The sequence below is a fragment of the Miscanthus floridulus genome, chromosome 1 (genome assembly GCF_019320115.1).
Source record: "Miscanthus floridulus cultivar M001 chromosome 1, ASM1932011v1, whole genome shotgun sequence".
Taxonomy (NCBI): Eukaryota; Viridiplantae; Streptophyta; class Magnoliopsida; order Poales; family Poaceae; genus Miscanthus; species Miscanthus floridulus.
The window spans coordinates 130,479,922-130,498,481 of NC_089580.1; the positions used below are offsets into that span (position 1 = coordinate 130,479,922).

Genomic DNA, 18,560 nt, shown 5'->3' on the forward strand with positions numbered 1-18,560 from the left:
CAGAATTGAGCCAACGCTACCAAGAAATATCAAGAAGATTTGACAAAGAAGATGACTATGGAGAGTCTGAGTTAAAAGAAGATAGGTCTTATTACAGAAGGGCAAGATCGCCAGATTACGAAAGAACAGAACCATATGACAGATTCCCTTGTTTCGCAGGAAAACTACAAACTTTAAAGCTACCGCACAAGTTTAAACCAGCAAATCATTCCAAGTATGATGGCAAAGTCGAACCAAGACAATGGCTAAGGGTTTACTCCTAATCTATTGAATTAGCTGGAGGAGACGACGACATCAAGGCTCTATTCTTCCCAATGGCCCTTGAAGCAATGCCACTACAATGGTTTGACAAATTGAGGCCTAGATCAATTAGGTATTGGGAAGACTTGCAAGAAGCTTTCTGCAACAACTTCACAGGCATTATTACCCATCCAATGACTGCAGCCGAATTGAAAGGAGTAAAGCAAAGGAGAGGAGAAAGTCTAAGGGAATACTATAGAAGATTCAGAGAATTCAGGGCTCAAGTCCATGACATTACTAATAGGGAGGTGATAGAGGCCTTTGCAGAAGGAATCTGGGCAAACTAGCAATACAAGGACTATTTCAATGAGAACCCAAGAACAAATGAAGACTTCAAGAGGGTTGTTGAGAAGCTAATTTCGTCAGAAGAAAGAACTCAGCATAGATTTGCTAGGGACAACCCAGAGAATAGAAGACTCGATTACAGATAGCAAGACAAAAGACCAAGGCAAGACAATATGGTGGCAACCACAGACAACAAAAGAAGATACAATGGCAACGGCAATGATAACAATGGTAGCAATCACAATGGCAACTACAACAATAGCAACAACCGTAATAACAGCGGTTATAGCAACTATCAGAGTAACAACTACCGAGGAAGAGCGCCGAAAAACATAGAAAACATGCCGTGTCACATACACCTAGGGGCTAGACACAAGTTAGTTGAATGCAGCACTTTTCAGCGGCAATTCATGAAGAGAGAAAACAGGAATCAAAACAACTCGGAGTCAAAGCAAGAAGAATCCAAGAAGGAGGAAAAGAGAGCTAAAGGAGATTATCAAGAACCCCAATGCCAATTAGTGGTGATATTTTCAGGTGTTCCTAACACACGAAGCAAAAGACAAGAGAAACTAGCTCATATAGCCATCATGGCAGCTGAACCAGCCATCCCAAGATATCTAGATTGGTTAGAGTACCCCATCCACTTCACAAGAGAAGACCAATGGACCAGTGCAGCAAACATAGGATGCTACCCGCTGGTAGTGGGTCCGACTATCATAGGAGTAGCAGTAACTAAAGTACTCATCGATGGAGGAGCCGGGCTTAACATAATTTTCGCAGATACTCTCAAAAGGATGAATCTGGATTGTGAAGGTCTAATGACACCCACAAGCACACCATTCTATAGAATAGTACCTGGCAGAGCAGCTATGCCCCTCGGACAGATAACCCTACCTGTCACCTTTGGCACACCAGACAAATACCGGACGGAATTCATCAAATTCGAAGTTGCAGACTTTGAATCATGCTACCACGCAATACTTGGGAGACCAGCTTTAACAAAATACATGGCAGTACCACATTATCCATACCTACTGCTCAAAATGCCAACAACAAAGGGCGTATTATCATTGAAAGGAGATCTAAAGAAAGCACATGATTGCGACATACAAGCAGTACAAATATCCAAAAGATTACAAGATATAAAGGAAGGAAAGGAGATTGCAATGCTGGCCAACGAAATGAACCCAGATGAGATTAACATACCACCTAAGAAGCCAAGCAACTTCGCACCACCAAAAGAAGCCGCTACCAAGACTATTGACCTACTGACTGGTGATCTAGAGAAGACAGCAATCATTAGTGCAAATCTCAACCCCAAATAGGAACTTGCGCTCACCAACTTTCTTCGAGACAACAAAGATATTTTCGCTTGGAAGCCAGCAGACATGCCAGGGGTCCCAAGGGAGTTGGCTGAGCACATAATTGATGTGAACAAAGGGTCCAAACCCATTAAGCAGAAGTTACAAAGATTCGCTCCAGACAGAAAAGCAGCAATCAAAAAAGAGATCACCAAGCTCATGGCAGCAGGATTCATCAGAGAAATAATCAACCTGGATTGGCTTGCCAACCCGGTCCTAGTAGAGAAGAAGAATTCAAAAGAATGGTGCATGTGCATCGACTACACAGACCTCAACAAACATTGCTCAAAAGATCCATATGTCCCACCAAGGATTGATCAAATCATCGACTCGACAGCAGGATTAGCTCTGTTATCCTTTCTAGATTGCTATTCAGGCTATCATCAAATATCCTTAAGAGAAGAAGACTAAAACAAGACATCGTTCATTACACCCTTTGGGGCATATTGCTATAAATCAATGCCTTTTGGGCTAAAAAATGCAGGGGCAACATATCAAAGAGCAATTCAAACTTGCTTGGGGAGTCAAGTCGGAAGAAATACAGAAGCATACATTGATGATGTAGTAATCAAGACAAAATAACCCAGATCATTGATAGAAGACCTCGAGGAGACTTTCAAAAATCTAAAAGCATGGCAGTGGAAGCTAAACCCCACAAAGTGTGTTTTTGGGGTACCATCAGGACAACTACTCGGTTTTCTAGTCAGTAACCGAGGAGTTGAAGCAAGTACAAAGCAGGTTAAAGCCATCATGGATATGAAACCTCCAAAGAAAGTTAAAGACATACATAAGCTTATAGGATGCATGGCAGCACTCAACAGATTCATCTTCCGACTAGGAGAAAAAGGACTACCTTTCTTCAAATTATTGAAAAAGGTAGGAAATTTTGAATGGACAGAAGAGGTAGAAGAAGCATTCCAAAAGTTAAAAGAATACTTGGCATCATCACTAGTAATGACACCACCAAAAGACAAAGAGGACATGATGCTATACATTACAGCAACCAAGAACGTTGTCAGGACAGCAATTGTGGTTGAGAGAGAAGAACCCGGACATGCATACAAAATGCAAAGATCAGTCTATTACATAAGCGAAGTACTAACAGAATCAAAAGTGAGATACCCACACGTGCAAAAACTACTTTATGCAATGTTGATATCATCAAGAAAGCTGAGACATTATTTCCATGAACACAAGATTACAGTGGTAACCAATTTTCCACTTCAAGACATTCTACGCAATAAAGATGCAATAGGTCGGATATCAAAATGGGCAGTAGAACTCGGTGCTCTCAACCTAGACTTCAAACCAAGAACAGCAATCAAATCTCAAGCATTATCCGACTTCATTGCTGAATGGACAGAAATCAGTCAAAAAGAACCCAAACCAATACTTGATCATTGGAAAATGTATTTTGACGGTTTCCTAAAGTTAGGAAGAGATGGAGCAGGAGTACTATTCATATCACCAGAAGGGAGACAGTTAAAATATGTGCTATAAATACTTTGGCAGGCAACTAACAATGAGGCAGAATACGAAGCATTAATACATGGTCTAAGAGTTGCAAGCTCGCTTGGGATCAAAAGACTACTTGTCTACGGTGATTCAGCTGTAGTAATCAATAAAGTCAACAAGGATTGGGATTGTACAAAAGATAATATGGATGCGTACTGTGCAGAAGTCAGAAAATTGGAGAAATTTTTCCAAGGGCTCGAAATCCATCATGTACTAAGAGATTCCAACATTGCAGTAGATATGCTAGCCAAATTAGGATCAGATAGAGCAAAAGTACCATCCGGTATATTTGTGGAAGAACTCATAGCCCCATCCATCAAACAACTCGGAAACACAGAAAAAGAGAAGGAGACAACAGATCCAATGGAAATAGATCAAGCAGAAGAACCAGACCAGTCAAGACAAATCATGGTCATACAAAGTGATTGGAGACAAACATACATTGATTTTATCAAAGAGAAGAAACTACCCCAAGACAAAGCAAAAACTACGTTCTGGTGGGGGATAAACTATACAAAAGAGCAACATCATTAGGAGTACTGCTTAAATGTGTTCCGACAGATAAAGGAAAGGAAATCTTGGACAAAATCCACTCAGGATGTTGTGGAAATCATGCAGCCTCTAGGACACTAGTCGGCAAAGCATTCAGAACGGTTTCTATTGGCCAACAGCACTCAAAGATGCAGAAGAACTCGTCAGAACATGCAAGAATTGCCCAATGTTTGCTAGGCAATCACATGTGCCGGCTCACAACTTAATATGCATACCACCGGCTTGGTCGTTCTCATGCTGGGGGCTGGATCAAGTCGGACCACTCAAAAAAGCAAAAGGAGGCTTCGAATACATATTTGTGGCAATCGACAAATTTACAAAGTGGATTGAATACAAACCTTTGGTCAAATACAGTGCAGAAAAGGCAGTGGAATTCGTACAAGACATCATGCATAGGTTCAGCATGCCCAACAGAATAATAATAGATCTTGGTTCACCATTTATAGCAAGAGAATTCCAATACTGGGCAAGAGATTGTGGGATAGAAATCAACTTTGCATCAGTAGCACACCCGCAGGCCAATGGACAAGTCGAAAGAGCAAATTGACTCATATTACAAGGTTTAAAACCAAGATTATATGAAGATTTGAAAGATTATGGTGGAAAATGGACCGACGAATTACCAAAAGTAGTATGGGGTCTAAGAACCTAGATCAGCAGAGCAACTGGATACTCACTGTTCTTTCTGGTCTACGGATCAGAGGCAGTACTACCAGCCGACTTGATATGGCTATCTCCAAGAATAGAACAATATGAAGAAGGCGAAGCAGAAGAAACAAGGCCGTTAGAAATTGATTCAATAGAAGAAATAAGAGACAGTGCAATCATACAAAATACAAGATATCAGCAAGGGTTATGAAGACATTATGACAAAAGTACTCAACCCCGATCACTAAAGCCAGGGGACTCAGTACTACGACTAATCCAGAAGAAAGATGGACAACACAAACTACTCAGTCCATGGGAAGGACCCTTCATCGTGAAGACAACAACAGGACCCGGCACATACAAGTTGATGACTCCAGATAAAACACCTGTAAAGAACACTTGGCATATCAGCCAACTCAAAAGATTCTACAATTAAGTACAATATATTGTACTCAAGTTTCAAGAGAAATAAAATAGAGATTATTCAAGAAGAACAGCTTCAAATATGAGCCCTGTCCAACGAACAGAACCAACCCGTAATCAGGTTGGGGAAAAAGGGGCTTCCCTATTAACAGCCAACCCGGAAACGGTTGTGCTACATGAGCAATCTTGTCACTCAACCATATGGAGATGGTCTGACTGACGGCCAACGGCCAAATAGCTTCTTGGGTAAGGAGACCCAAGCTAGCATTTGTCACTCTACCATAAAGAGATGGTACGACTAACAGCCGTCCAACGGACAGAACCAACCCGTAATCAGGTTGGGGAAAAAGGGGCAGCCCTGCAAACAGCTCAACCCAGAAATGGTTGTTGCTATATGGGCGCAATCGCTTACCCCAAGAGCTGGTACGATTGCTTACTTACCCTGCAAACAGCCAACCCAGAAACGGTTGTGCTATACGAGTCCAGTCGCCTACCCCAAGAGTGGTATGATCGAATACTTCGCCCAAGAAGCGGCACAAGCACTCCAACAACTCGATCGCCTACCCCAAAAGTGCACATCAGCCAAAAGAAGAATCAAAGAAGACCATCTCAAGATTTCACTCCAAGAAGAACCCAGATCAAGACTACAACAACTCGACCCTTGAAGCTCAATCATGAAATGCTCGGGGGCTTGTCGATGGGGAACCCTACGGGCCCCCATAGACCATACTGCAGGGAGGTAGGCCTTGGTAACAAGGCCTACAACCCAATCGCCAAGAAGAACGCGGAGCAAAGCAACGTGCAAAACCGAAACTCCAACGCAAACTATACAAGGAAAGGCGCCCGAATCATAGCTTAGGACTCTGACCTTGTATCCGAATAGGACACAAACAATGCCTCTCAGCACCTAGACTATAAAGGGCTGGTGAGGGTACCCATTGTAAGAGGAGAACGCATACCCGATACTCAAAGCAATACAACGCAAATAGGCTAACGCCAAAACTGGACGTAAGGTTATTACTCGACCAAGTCGAGGGCCTGAACCAGTATAAATCGTGAGTCTCTTTGCGTAACCGCCGAATTCCGCTATTCACCAAAGCCCGAACAACTATCCTGGGTACCCCCGTGGCAGGCTATCGGTGGTAAAACATCGACAGTCCCTGGAAGAGGGGGGAGGAGATGGTTAGCAAACAGAAGGCGGACTGGCACGATCTGGATTTAGATATACAGCTTGAACGTGTCCAAGCTGAAATCAAGAGAGAACAACGATGTAAATATGACAACTACATATCACTTCAGCGTGCCGAGCTGGACAAAGCGGTAGAGACTAAGCATTCTGAATTGGCCAAAAGAGTGCGGACAGAACAGATTGCCCTGCTGAACAAAGCATTAACTGATCAGCATGCCACCTATGCCCAGAAGATAGAGTAGGAGCGTGCTCTCTCAAATGATGCCTTACAAAAGGTAATGTTTAAGTGTGTTCACTGTTCTGCATTATTCTTTTATCTTGGTTAATAGGTAGAGTAGCATTAATCACTATCCATTTTCTTTTTTTCATGTTAATACAACACTTGTACAAGCAAAACATGATTTCGTACTTTGATGTAGCATACTTTTTAGTCTACTGGATGTAGTTTTAAAAGGGTTTGAATGTAGCATGCCACTTATTCTTGTTTCTTACAAAAGGCCCGTGAAGAAAATGATGCCAATATAAAGAACGAGAAACAACGCTTTGAGTCCATGATTGAGCAGGCAAGGGCACAATTGGCAATGTTGGAGAATGAGCGCTTAAAGATGAAGACCCTCATTGAGTCCTTCATCCAACGAGAGGAGGTCCGTGCCAACATGAATATAGAGGTAACTACGGTACTCTTTTAATTTATATTATATATATAACCATCTGAATGCCCCACTTGTTTGCACTTTCAAGTAGAAGATATGATATATATACCACGGAGATACATGTGTGTAATAATTAATAACGAGTGTGGGCCGGTATATGAATTTTTCATATAATTTTAGTTACTCGTTGATCTGAAATGATTCTTATTCGTCTAATCTATACATGCAGCATGTGGTAATACGCTTTAAGATTCACTCCGTGAAGGAAATTTATTCGGATCTACAGAAGTACTACGACAGTCGAGAACAATTGTCCGAGTTTGCAATTACAGAGCCAGCCACCATTGAGTATTACATTCTGTCACAGCATTTGACAGCTTATTTTGGATACAAAGGAGACGCACAGTTGTACTACCTGAATCCTGTTCCTGGGAATGAGCCATCAACTGCATTGGTAAAGATTGACAGACAAGAAGATGTAGACAAAATGGTGGATGCACATGCTCATGAAAGGACAAAGATTTGTCATCTGTACATAGTGAACGGAGTTGGATTTTATGATGAGGACGGCCGTCCATGGCAGCCTGATGACGAAGGCTATCCATGGCAGCCTTATGAGGAGGACCGTCTATCGGGCAGCGCTGATGAGGAAGCTGAACAAGACGACACGTCTCCTGTGATGAAGAAACGACGCGCTGATGAGGAAGCTCAACAAGACGACATGTCTCATGCGATGAACAAACATGCTTCTTAGCTATTGGATAGTTGGAGTTTGGTCTTTTACTTGGTCACTTGTTCTTGGTCGATTGGACACTTGTTCTATTAGTGTTGCAAGCTGCTACTTTTCTAAAAACTGAATGCACTTGTTCTTGGTCTTTTATTTGGACACTTGGTCTATTAGTGTCGCAAGCTGCTACTTTTCTGAAAACTGAATGCATGTTACTTTGTGCAAGCTGATATTTTTTGCGAAAACTAAATTGCAGTGGCTTGTCCTTTGTCTATTTTACTTCTAATTAGAATGTTCTGACTAGATGACTTGGTAACTGAATGTACTATGGTCTCCGAGTGCCAGTTGTACCCGCTGTACAGGATCATGCCCGTGTTTTGATTTGTGCATTCCCTGAGCAAGAATAAAATGGAGAAATAAATAGAGACATCAGACATCAGAAGTTGCTTAGCTCAGTGAATTATTCAGAGAATCAGAGGTGACCTCTTGCTCTCTAGTGATGATCAGAGCTGCAATCTGCACCATGCATTCATGATCTCTGCTCTGGCCGATGTAGGTGTCATTTGCTTTCAATGCGAGTGGGTACTGAAAAAGAATCTCTAAAGTTCACCAAAATATTGACCTGGTGAACTTGCAAGTGTTGAGCCTCCAAAGTAGAGAGGGACTAGTGTATTGACTGCCTAACTGGTGAGTGGTGACACATCCTAGGTGCCAATGGTCACTCAGAGGCTCCAGAAACTGTTGACCATTTTCGCCTGTCAGTGCACATTGACAGTGAAACAGCAGTGACCTGGTCAAAATGACCTCAGACTTGCAAGTTGGTACTGTAACCAACTGAACTGAATCTGTGGGCATCAGCGAATGGATCCTAGATCAGAGGTCATTCATCCATCTGCCCACTTCTGTGGATTCGTGTATAGGATCACAGATTGGGATCCCAGCTCAGAGAGCCCATTCATCCATCAACCCACTTATGTGGATTGGTTTTAGGGTCACAGATTGGCACTTGTTGACCTCATTGTCGATAAAGACAGCGCGCTCCGGGAATGCCCAAAACACTGGTATTCTTGCTTAGGGAATGCACAAATCAAAATAAAATGGAGAAATAAATACACATTATGTAATTCCTTACAAACCTACCATACCAACAAGAATGTATTAGCTTCCATCACATCATTGGAACTGAGCCAAGAATGTACAGATCATAATTGCTGGACTCAATTCAGACACGATTATGGACTAAACAACCAAAAAATAGGTTAAGCTTGATGTGCTATAAAATAAACGACAAAAAATAAATTGCACACCAGCCCCGTTACAGCTGGCTAGGTCAAATTGGATCTAAGGAAACTGTGATTTATAGAAAAGGTATTATAGCAAGCAAGTAGGCATGAAGATGGATGGAAAGAGCAACGGATCAGCTTACAAAGGTGATTTGAAATTCCCCCAAAGTGTTAATAATTACAGGTCACTAAGTTGAACTGGCAAAGGAAAATACACAGTCGTTAATCATACATGAAACACATTTCTAGAAAACAATTTACAATTTCCTCAGAGACAATTTCTAGAGTATTATAGTTTTGCTAATATTTCTCAGTATGCATAGTGGAGGAAAACCCATCCTTGGGCCCTTTGCCTTCTTAGCAGCTTCCCTAAGCCTTTCCAGTGCTAACCTGGCCTCGCTCAGATAGTCAAGCAGTGAACCATGTAAATCTGCACCACATAGGGCAATATCACCATTGGTTGCCTTGACCTGAAAAAGGTGTCAAAATTAAGAATTACATCACCTATTTCAAAATCTACATAGAGAATATGTACATGATATGAGAAGAAAATTACTTGAAAACTCCATTTGCTATCTCAAGGATTGACACATCAACTCCATTTCCATTTGCACTGAATATCATCCAAATTGCAAAAGTACATTGATTCCTCCCTGTAGGCTTTTCAACTTGGCCTTTCTGGTTCACTGAATCGATTGCCCTTCAGTGCCTCCTAGCATTTGGGAAAAACAAAGTATAGGGAATGGTCACATCTACTGATTGTGTACAGATTGCTTATTTACCTACTAAGCAAAATCACACTGCCTCTGTCCACTGCCCACATGGCCTCTTCGCGATGTGGTGTCCTACCAGCACCGTTCTCCTCCTGCTGTGCGGTAATGGTCTGCAGCAAGCCAGCAACAAGCAGGGATACGATATTGCCTTGTTAGAAGCATCACATACCAAAACCATGCATTTCCTAGCAAAGTTAATAAGGTAGGGAAAAAGACAGTCACTGAATTCAAATACATGACAGATAATAATTCAGTACGAAAACCATACTTACCATCAGAAATATGACAGTGCAATCCTTTGATCATGAAACCAGACATACTCCTTTAGAACTAAATGATAATGCACTAATTGTAGTAAGTAGTTTAGACAGATAATAATTTTAGCTCTCTTTTGTCAGACCTATTGCATAGTCAAATACTTCATGGCACAAATCAAAATAAAATGGAGAAATAAATACACATTCTGTAATTCCTTACAAACCTACCATACCAACAAGAATCTATTAGATTCCATCACATCACTGGAACTGAGCCAAGAATGTACAGATCATAATTGCTGGACTCAATTCAGACACGATTATGGACTAAACAACCAAAAAATAGGTTAAGCTTGATGTGCTATGAAATAAACAACAAAAAAAAATTGCACACCAGCCCTGTTATAGCTGGCTGGGTCAAATTGGCTCAGATCAGCAACACATCAACACGAACACAAAGCCGACGATATGAACAAACCAAGCAGCATGATTCCATGATGTAATTGCAATTTCTGACGAATACATTTACAGACAAATCGTGCTATGTGCCACAGCCTGCGGTCATTTCTAACTATCACTCTCAGCAAGGAAATACTAGAAACAACAGAGTTCTGCACTCTACAGCAGCGGTGCCAGAGATCCTCACTGGAGTTTCTCCATCCCGTAGGTATCTTCAGCTCCACTGGCTACCTTTCTTCTTCTTTCTGCTATCATCTCGGTGTATGCCTGAGAGAAGCCACCACAGGGTCAGTTCTATTCTTTCATTCTTTGAACTACGTTTGTAACACAACAGTAAAGTAGCAATGTTTAGAACAGGGTTAGGCCAAACGTATTTGACACAAAAGAAATGCTTAATTGACTGATATGCTGCAGCTAGAGATTGGAACTAGTAGGACAGACAATGCTCCTGACTCCAGTGACTCTTGACTAATAGCCATACCAATATATGGAACTAGAAGTAGTTTTGGAGCCAGTAAGCAACCCAGAGCTTTGGCATGGATGATGAGTAGCTGCTACCCTATCAAGGTAAATTTGCAGTTTGAAAGCACCATATTGTGCATCACTTTAAATGAATTATGCAGCAGCGTACCTATTGTGCAACAGCAAGCGGATCCTTGGCAAATCATATATCCAGCACATCTTCAGGGAGCTTTGTTTCCTACAAATGAAGAGTAACATTAGCCATAATTAGACAATCCTCACAGACAGGTAGTTGTTAGCTTTGATGAACATTACTCTTAACTACCTCTTCTCTCATGGAGCATGTTCACCGATTGTGACCCTCACCCTTACATAGGGTACATTTCACCTTAGATCTCTTCTTATTTGAAACTGACTTCAACTTTTTCTTTGGGGCCCCTCTGCCAGGAACATGCATGGGATCCAAGACATTTCTAGACTCTGCAAAATCAACATCCAGGCATTGCGGCAACATCGGACAATACCTCTTGTCTCCGTTCTCTCCTTCGTTTGGCAGGATCATAGCAGCTTCCTCATGCAGAACATGTTTCAGCCGCTCATATGCTTCAGGTGAATGAGATGCTACAAAGGATGCAGTGTGACTGATATTGCGTAGCTCATGGTACCTCTGTAGGCTATCGAAATAGTCATACATGGTGATCTTCCTTATAGGAAGAAATGCACTCTTGCCCCCCCCCCTTGTCCACCTTTTCAAAACACAGTAGCTTGGAAGCTCGCATTCTTTGCGATATCCCAATACAAAGAAGATGTGTGAGCAGGGGGTTCCAAGGGACTGCAACTTAAGATAGGAACAAGAAATTCCCTTTAGATTGCCTTCATCAACACATATCTCACATTCCACATGGTATTCTCTGTCTCCTTTATCCTCCCTGCCAACAATATACTTAATCACATCATAGTCATCTAGAATCTCTCTCGCAAAACACTTTTTGGCTGCTTTTATGCTGAACTGCACCGTGGCAAAAATTCTTGGTGTGAACGATTGCGTAGCCTCTTTCTCAATAATTGAAGCATCTGGTTCTAAGCATGGCAAAGAATTCGATGCTTCAAAGTCCAGATTCGCTTCATTACTGCGCAGCTGCGAAAGGCAGTGGTCAAAGTGCTCAACCAGCTCGAACAATGTCATTTTACGATCTAGATTTACCTGAAGCCTAGAGTTTAGGCTCTCACTCCACTGGTTGCTCCTCAGTCCTAAATAGCACTTATCATCATGGTATGCAGCACACCAGATTTCCCTCCTCTCATACATCTGATATAGCCACGACTCCTTATCTGTAACATTATGCTTATCCAAGAATTCCAGCCATTTCCTCTCAATCTCTTCTATGGAGCAACAATCATAAAGGAAATACCTAAAATCAGCCTTCACACCATCATTGTGAAGATTACGCACAATGTTATGCTCAATATGTCATATGCATAGCCTATGCGATGAATTCGGCCACACTAGCCCGATTGCTCTCTGCATAGCAAGGTCTCCATCAGTGATCACGGAAACAGGATGCTTCTGAACCATGGAATCAGAGAATGTCCTAAGAATCCACACATATGACTCAATTGTCTCCGGGGAAATAATTCCACATGCAAAAAGAACTATGCTGCCATGGTGATTCACCCCAACAAAAGGAACAAGGGGCAGGTTGTACCGATTAGTTTTGTACGTGCTATCAAATATGATGACATCACCAAATGCTGCATAATCAGGCCGACATTGACTATCACACCAGAGCAGTCCCTTGAGGTGCCCTTTCCCATCAGTCTTGTAGTCGAAGAAGAAATCAGGACCCCTACGTCTGCACTCTGTCAGGTAACTGATGACTGTTTGAGCATCACCATCAGCAACTGTCTCCACCTTTTTGCGATGATAGAAATTATACAAGTCCCTTGTTGTAAATCCAACCTTATCATACCCACCATACTGCATTTCCATAATATCCATTATCTGGTGTTTGCGGATCCTAGAAATCTGCATCGCCACAATATCAGCTTTTTGCTCATCACTGATTCTTCTATGTGAACGCAGAAGACAAGCAAGGTCTCGTTCCGCCATTAGATGTTTGTGTTCATAGATGAAATCCTTCACATACCACTGCCCTATGTTCTGATCCCATGCAATCACAAATTTAGTAGGGCATCCAACATGAGTAATATTCCGTGGCTTCCGCTTCTTAATTTCCCTCTTCAGCTCCTTCTCTTCACGGGAACCTTCACAATTGCAAACAAACTTCCGAAGGGTCCTCTCATTGTGGTCGTTGCCCCACTCACAATAGCTTTTCCTAACACTAAATCCTTTCCGCTTAGCGTATTTGTTATAAAACAGATATCCTTCTGTTTCACTACCAAATTTCTTCCTAACAATTTCATTGTACTCCAACAAAGAATCAAGATCCGGCATTTCCTCCTGCATCAATCAGCAACATTTGAGAAAAGTTTGAAGGAATAGTTCTGTAAAGGCATGATTTCATGCTACATTTTCACATACAAGTCACTCAGTTGCTCTACCTAGTAGTGCTGATGGTGAAGTGCCTAAATATAGCAAACAAAGTGCTAGAAAAAAATTATAACTAGCAGCAACAAGCATCCGTACGGCAATGTCAAAAAATATTCAGGACTACAGTATGACAACGCTTGTTTTCCTTTCCCATTCCCACATATTACTATATTATTATGGCATCAACATTCATGTTCATAGATATCTTTTTTTCACAAGGAAAGCCAATGGAGGAGCCTCCCAGTGCCAAGGCCAGGGATTGAACCCGGGATGCTGGTTTGAGGGCTGGCTCAAGGAACCACCCGGACTAACAGCCCTACTGTTCATACTTTATCTACCAGGCTAAAAAAGGGTTTAGCCGCTCTTAAGGATAAGCGGACATTTTTAATCATTCTCCAAGGACCAGAGTATCAGACTTTGTTCCAATAAGTGTGGCCATCTACCAAGACAAGATAAAATTTGGAATTAAAGCGAAAAAAATCTCTTTGATATGACCACAAGTATTCATGGTAAAGGAAAGCTCATAGTAACACTCAACATGTAGGTATCTGGTATGAATACACTGTATCCCCAAAATGCTGTAACTCACTAGGAAGTCTTGTCTCTGCCTAGAATCTCATTTCATGAGCAACCAAGCCGGAAATGGCACACTTCACAAAAGGGATCATAATCTGACCACCTTAAATAGAGAATCTAAAGGGTTTTCATTAAGAAACACGATGAAATGGAAATGTCGTATAGGATCTAAAAAAATGTAACACTAGGTGAAAAATTATGAAAGCTTTTTTTTAGATTAAAATTATCAAAGCTTTGGCATTGTGTGTAACTGGTGCAAACATATAAAGCCTAACAACTAGATAGCAAAACATCACCTTTCTTCCCTGTAGCTCCACTTGCAAGTTGGCAATGTTCCTCTGCACAACAGTCAGTTCCCTCAAAGCCTTCACCAAATCATCGCTTTTGTCAGAGCTTGTCTGATCTTCCTGCAATGAGAGAAACAACGGAGGGGAACAGTGAGGACTTGAGAAACACACTTTTCAAATCACACCACGCATAGCAAAATCCATAAGGCCATTTGTTCATTAGCATCGCCTCAGTTTTTGCATGCTTGTGTACAGTGCGCCCAGTGCAGACTCTGTATTGTTGGCATAGAAACCTAAATTTAAATTTTAAACAACTAATCTAAAGAAAATAAACAGTGAACCAGATATAGCACAACACAGGAATGCCTAGTTTTCACTGTATTCGCATTTTGTTCTAAAATCGCAATGTTTCATAAGGTCAACAATTCTGCACAACGATTATCCTAATTGTAGAGCACGAGATAGAGCGAGAGAGAGGGCAGGAGGGGCACCGACGGATTGCTGACCTCGCTGCGAAGGTCGTGGAGGGTTCTAGACGCCGGTGACCCGGTGAAGGCGGAGATCAGCGGCGGCGGCGGGTAGAGCTCCGGGCGGCAGCTATGGCAGTGCGCGGGCTAGGGCTAGGGCTCGGGGCGGCTCCTTTAGGGTTCAAAGGGGGCGGCGCGGTGCTCTGGGCCTACTCTGTCTAGGCACGGGCGCGAGGAACCTCGGGGGGCGCGTTCGAGGGAATCGGGCGGCGGTGGCTTCGCTCGGTTCATGCGGTGCAGCGGGGAAGAAGGGACCGGGTCGCTGACGCGTGGGCCCGACAGCGGTTGCTGGGCCTAGTGGCCTGCACGCGCATGCGCTGAAGCGAGGAGGGGCTTCTGAACCGGCCGGGTGACCGCGCTCCCCGCCGCTCGACTTGCCCAAATTGGGCCTGTCCATCACGAGGTCGTGGCCCAACTAAGCCACGTGAATAATGCAGTCAGCCATCTGCACCCGATGGATGGTTTAGTCCCACCTCGCTCGCTGACCAGCCAAGAACACAGCATAAAAAGAACAGGAGAAGTAGCAGCGATCGAACTCCTAAACTATACAATACCTACTCTCACTCGTCACATGGGCCAATTGGGCTGGCATGGCCTGGTTGGGCTCCCTCCGTGGTCGAGCCCGACCTAGCTGATGCTGGCCCGTGGCAACAAATTTTTTTGCCACCATTTATTTTAAAATTTATTTTTTTTATATCTACCGCTAGTGAAGCATATCTATGTCATTTCCTAACCGGACCATTAAGCCATGAAAACATTCGTAAGCATACATAACCTTGCAACTATAACAATGCGAGGTCATGAATATAACCTACTGAGTGCATTAGGAAGTTACATGCAAGTATTTTTTGATGCTGCAGCCCTGTCTTTGCTGGGCTCTCCCTTTGAAGATGCATGCCTCTTGTGACCACTCCGAGTCAATAGCGCAATGCTATTTGATCTTGGCATCTGGACAGCCCCAGCAACACAATCTCCAGCATGAGCACAGCTCCAAACTCGAGAAGGCCCTTCCCCTAGTGAACGTAATCTTGGGAATCCATTTTTTAACCTACAAATTGACCACTGCTCGGTATCTTTACCAGCCAGCTTGTCGCACACAGGGCAAGGAGGGTCATGCTTGTGCCCCTTGGGAGTGGTCCACTCTAAACACTCAGCATGGTAGACATGGGAGCATGGGAGAACACCAGCAACTGGTAAATCTCCAGTGCGTACAATTCTACGAGAACCCCAAGGTGACCTCTTTGTCAGAAGCCTCTCACAGAGGTCACACCTTGTTTTCTGCATTACATTATTAGGACGCAGTGGTCCAGCTTTAGGTCGTTCTGATAAATCAGTAAGATCCATGCTACTTGCCACACTCCAATTTCCTGACTCCCCATGACTAGCACTACCATAGTCCATGGGACCTGGAAAGCGAAGCTCTCTTGTTCCCTTGAATTCAGAGCACAGAGGATTGCTGGAGCTTGCGCTGGCAACAGGACTTTGAGTACCTTGTGCTTCTAGTGCATGTTCTGGAAATGAAACAGGGTGTATTGGCTTTGACAAGAATGATCGGTGACTCGGGAAGTTGCGGGGCGTTGATGTGTATGATTTAGGTACAATATCATATTCACTTCCATCAGAGCGAGAGGTGGAACCACCACTATTCTGTTGTCCTGACATTCCCTACAAAAAGAGGATAAAATTCAATCCCCTGAAGCCTGGAGCAAGAAATGAATATTACTACAACATGAACACCTAGCATATTGCATACCTCTGACAATAATAAACCACCTACAGGCTTAGCAACTGAAACTTCAAAATAGGTCCAATCAATACAACTGAACAAAACTTTGCATGCACATGCCCATACATATAATAAATGCTCAATTAACATAACTGATCTCATTGTAAAATTCTTTGGAAAAAGGTTGCACACACCCGCCCATAGCTATGTGCACACACAAATTAAGGTGATGACAAAGTGACCACTAATGAAAAGGTTGCATGCACCCGCCCATAGTCAATCATTGTTTTATGCAATTCAAAAACATTATAAATGCTCATCTAGTAGAAAAGGACATACAAATGACCATGCACAGAGAACTTGAACCACATGGTAAAAGCGCAGATGACAAAGAATATTACAGGACGCGAGATACTCAGGAGAGATGGAGATAATTTAACCAGAGTAGCAAATGTGCTATCTTGTACCCATGCTGACCACTAATGATTGAAATTACAACCATATCACGTCATTCAAATAATACCACATTCTTAAAGAAGAATAGATTTTGCCAACTCATTTGTAATTCAACTGCTACCGTATTGGTACATGAACTACATTGCCTTAAAAAAAGGTTATCGATGATAGTGATGACCCATAATTCATAGTGACCCCGCTATCACCATGGGATCCATAAGACAACCCATAATTGACTTCTCTTTCAATATATTGTCAATAGGAATTTACATGACTTGTCACTGAACTCATATATTTAACCTGATTTTTGGTCAATTTACAGAGTCTAAACACATTTTTATATACAATACAAAAACCTAAGCAAACCACAGATCATTCCATGCTCATGTATTCACTTGTATTCACAGAAAGCACTGGTACAACTTGATGGTTTGAATATTTAAGGCATCCATAAGTCTTAGGCAGTAACTAGTGATGGAAGATGAATTCATAGAAGATATCAAATCACAAGACAAATTAAGGATTACACAGCTGCAAATAACATGTGATGATTCAGTACAAATGAAAAAAATAAGAAATTCCCCAATCCAGCGCCTCAGCGACAGCGCACCAAAACGGCAACACCAAAAGCGTACAGGGGAGTGGGTACCTCGAGGCCGGTGACCAGGGTGCGCGGGAACCCGTCAGACTCGAGGAACGCGGCGACAGAGGCGACCACCGCCGCCCTCGCGCTAGGGGCGGGGGCGGCCATAGGGTAGGGCCACCGGCGACGGAGGCGACTACCACGGGCCTCACGCTGGGGGCGGCGGCAGGGCAGGGCTGTCGCGAAACCGACCAATTTATAAGAATACAAGTACAATGGCAATCCGCAAGCGGTCGCACTGTCATACTTGAACCCATATAAACCCGGTAGTCCATCGAGTACCACGACGGGTCTCGATAAACGATTTACAACAACCAAGATCGTACAGGATTCAACATATATGCCACATATTACATAAAGTTCACAGATACTTTTCATCATCAGAGTACGAATAAAAGTTATTACAAACCGAGTTCGATAAATAAAGCGGAAGCAAATAAGTTCGAAGATAAAGTTTTCCAACATAGTTTGATACAGTGCCAAGCCAGATCACGGTCCACAAAAGCAAAGATAGGAATTACTAAAGAAGCATGCCCAAGGCTTACTCCTCATCCACAGCGGGATAGAAGCAACTCTTGCAATACCCATGATACACAGTGCCATCTGCAAAATGGGAAAATAAAACCCTGAGTACGAGAAGGTACACAGCCAGACTTACCCGTCATGAACCAGAAATAAAATGACTCCAAGGATTATGCAAGGCTATATAAGTGGACGTGACTTGACAACCTTTTGCGTAAAAGGCAATTGACCCGTTGTACAATTATGATTCCTTTATCAAGTTAATTATAACTATCCATTTCTAGATTAGCAACTATCCTATGCCAAACATGTGATATATCATTTAGAAGCATACAATAGTAACCATAGCAGGTATTGTAATTCCATTTTCATCCGAACCATCATG

The 18,560-nt window shown here is 42.6% G+C and overlaps 2 protein-coding genes across 2 annotated transcripts; both read right to left on the bottom strand.

Annotated features, from left to right (window-relative positions):
- Positions 1–12,358: 12,358 nt before the first annotated feature.
- Positions 12,359–12,997, bottom strand: LOC136510361 (protein FAR1-RELATED SEQUENCE 5-like). Its single transcript, XM_066504841.1, has one exon. It carries the CDS (start codon positions 12,995–12,997, stop codon positions 12,359–12,361), a length of 639 nt encoding a protein of 212 aa, XP_066360938.1.
- Positions 12,998–15,659: 2,662 nt separating this feature from the next.
- On the bottom strand, positions 15,660–17,761 carry LOC136463175 (uncharacterized). Its single transcript, XM_066462198.1, has 3 exons — positions 17,646–17,761; positions 16,582–16,648; positions 15,660–16,493 (listed from the first exon to the last, which is right to left on the bottom strand). The coding sequence occupies exons 1-3, from the start codon at positions 17,759–17,761 to the stop codon at positions 15,660–15,662; spliced, it is 1,017 nt and encodes a 338-aa protein (XP_066318295.1).
- Positions 17,762–18,560: the final 799 nt, after the last annotated feature.

What these genes read in the sequence shown, in the direction of transcription:
- LOC136463175 (XM_066462198.1), bottom strand. Translation starts at nt 17,761, where the DNA reads ATGGCCGCCCCCGCCCCTAGCGCGAGGGCGGCGGTGGTCGCCTCTGTC. An exon ending in CTCGAGGTACCCACTCCCCT is followed by an intron (nt 16,649 to 17,645) that starts GTACGCTTTTGG and finishes AGTTTTGTTCAG; the next exon opens with TTGTATTGATTGGACCTATT. An exon ending in GTGGTTTATTATTGTCAGAG is followed by an intron (nt 16,494 to 16,581) that starts GTATGCAATATG and finishes CTCTTTTTGTAG; the next exon opens with GGAATGTCAGGACAACAGAA.
- LOC136510361 (XM_066504841.1), bottom strand. Translation starts at nt 12,997, where the DNA reads ATGGCGGAACGAGACCTTGCTTGTCTTCTGCGTTCACATAGAAGAATC.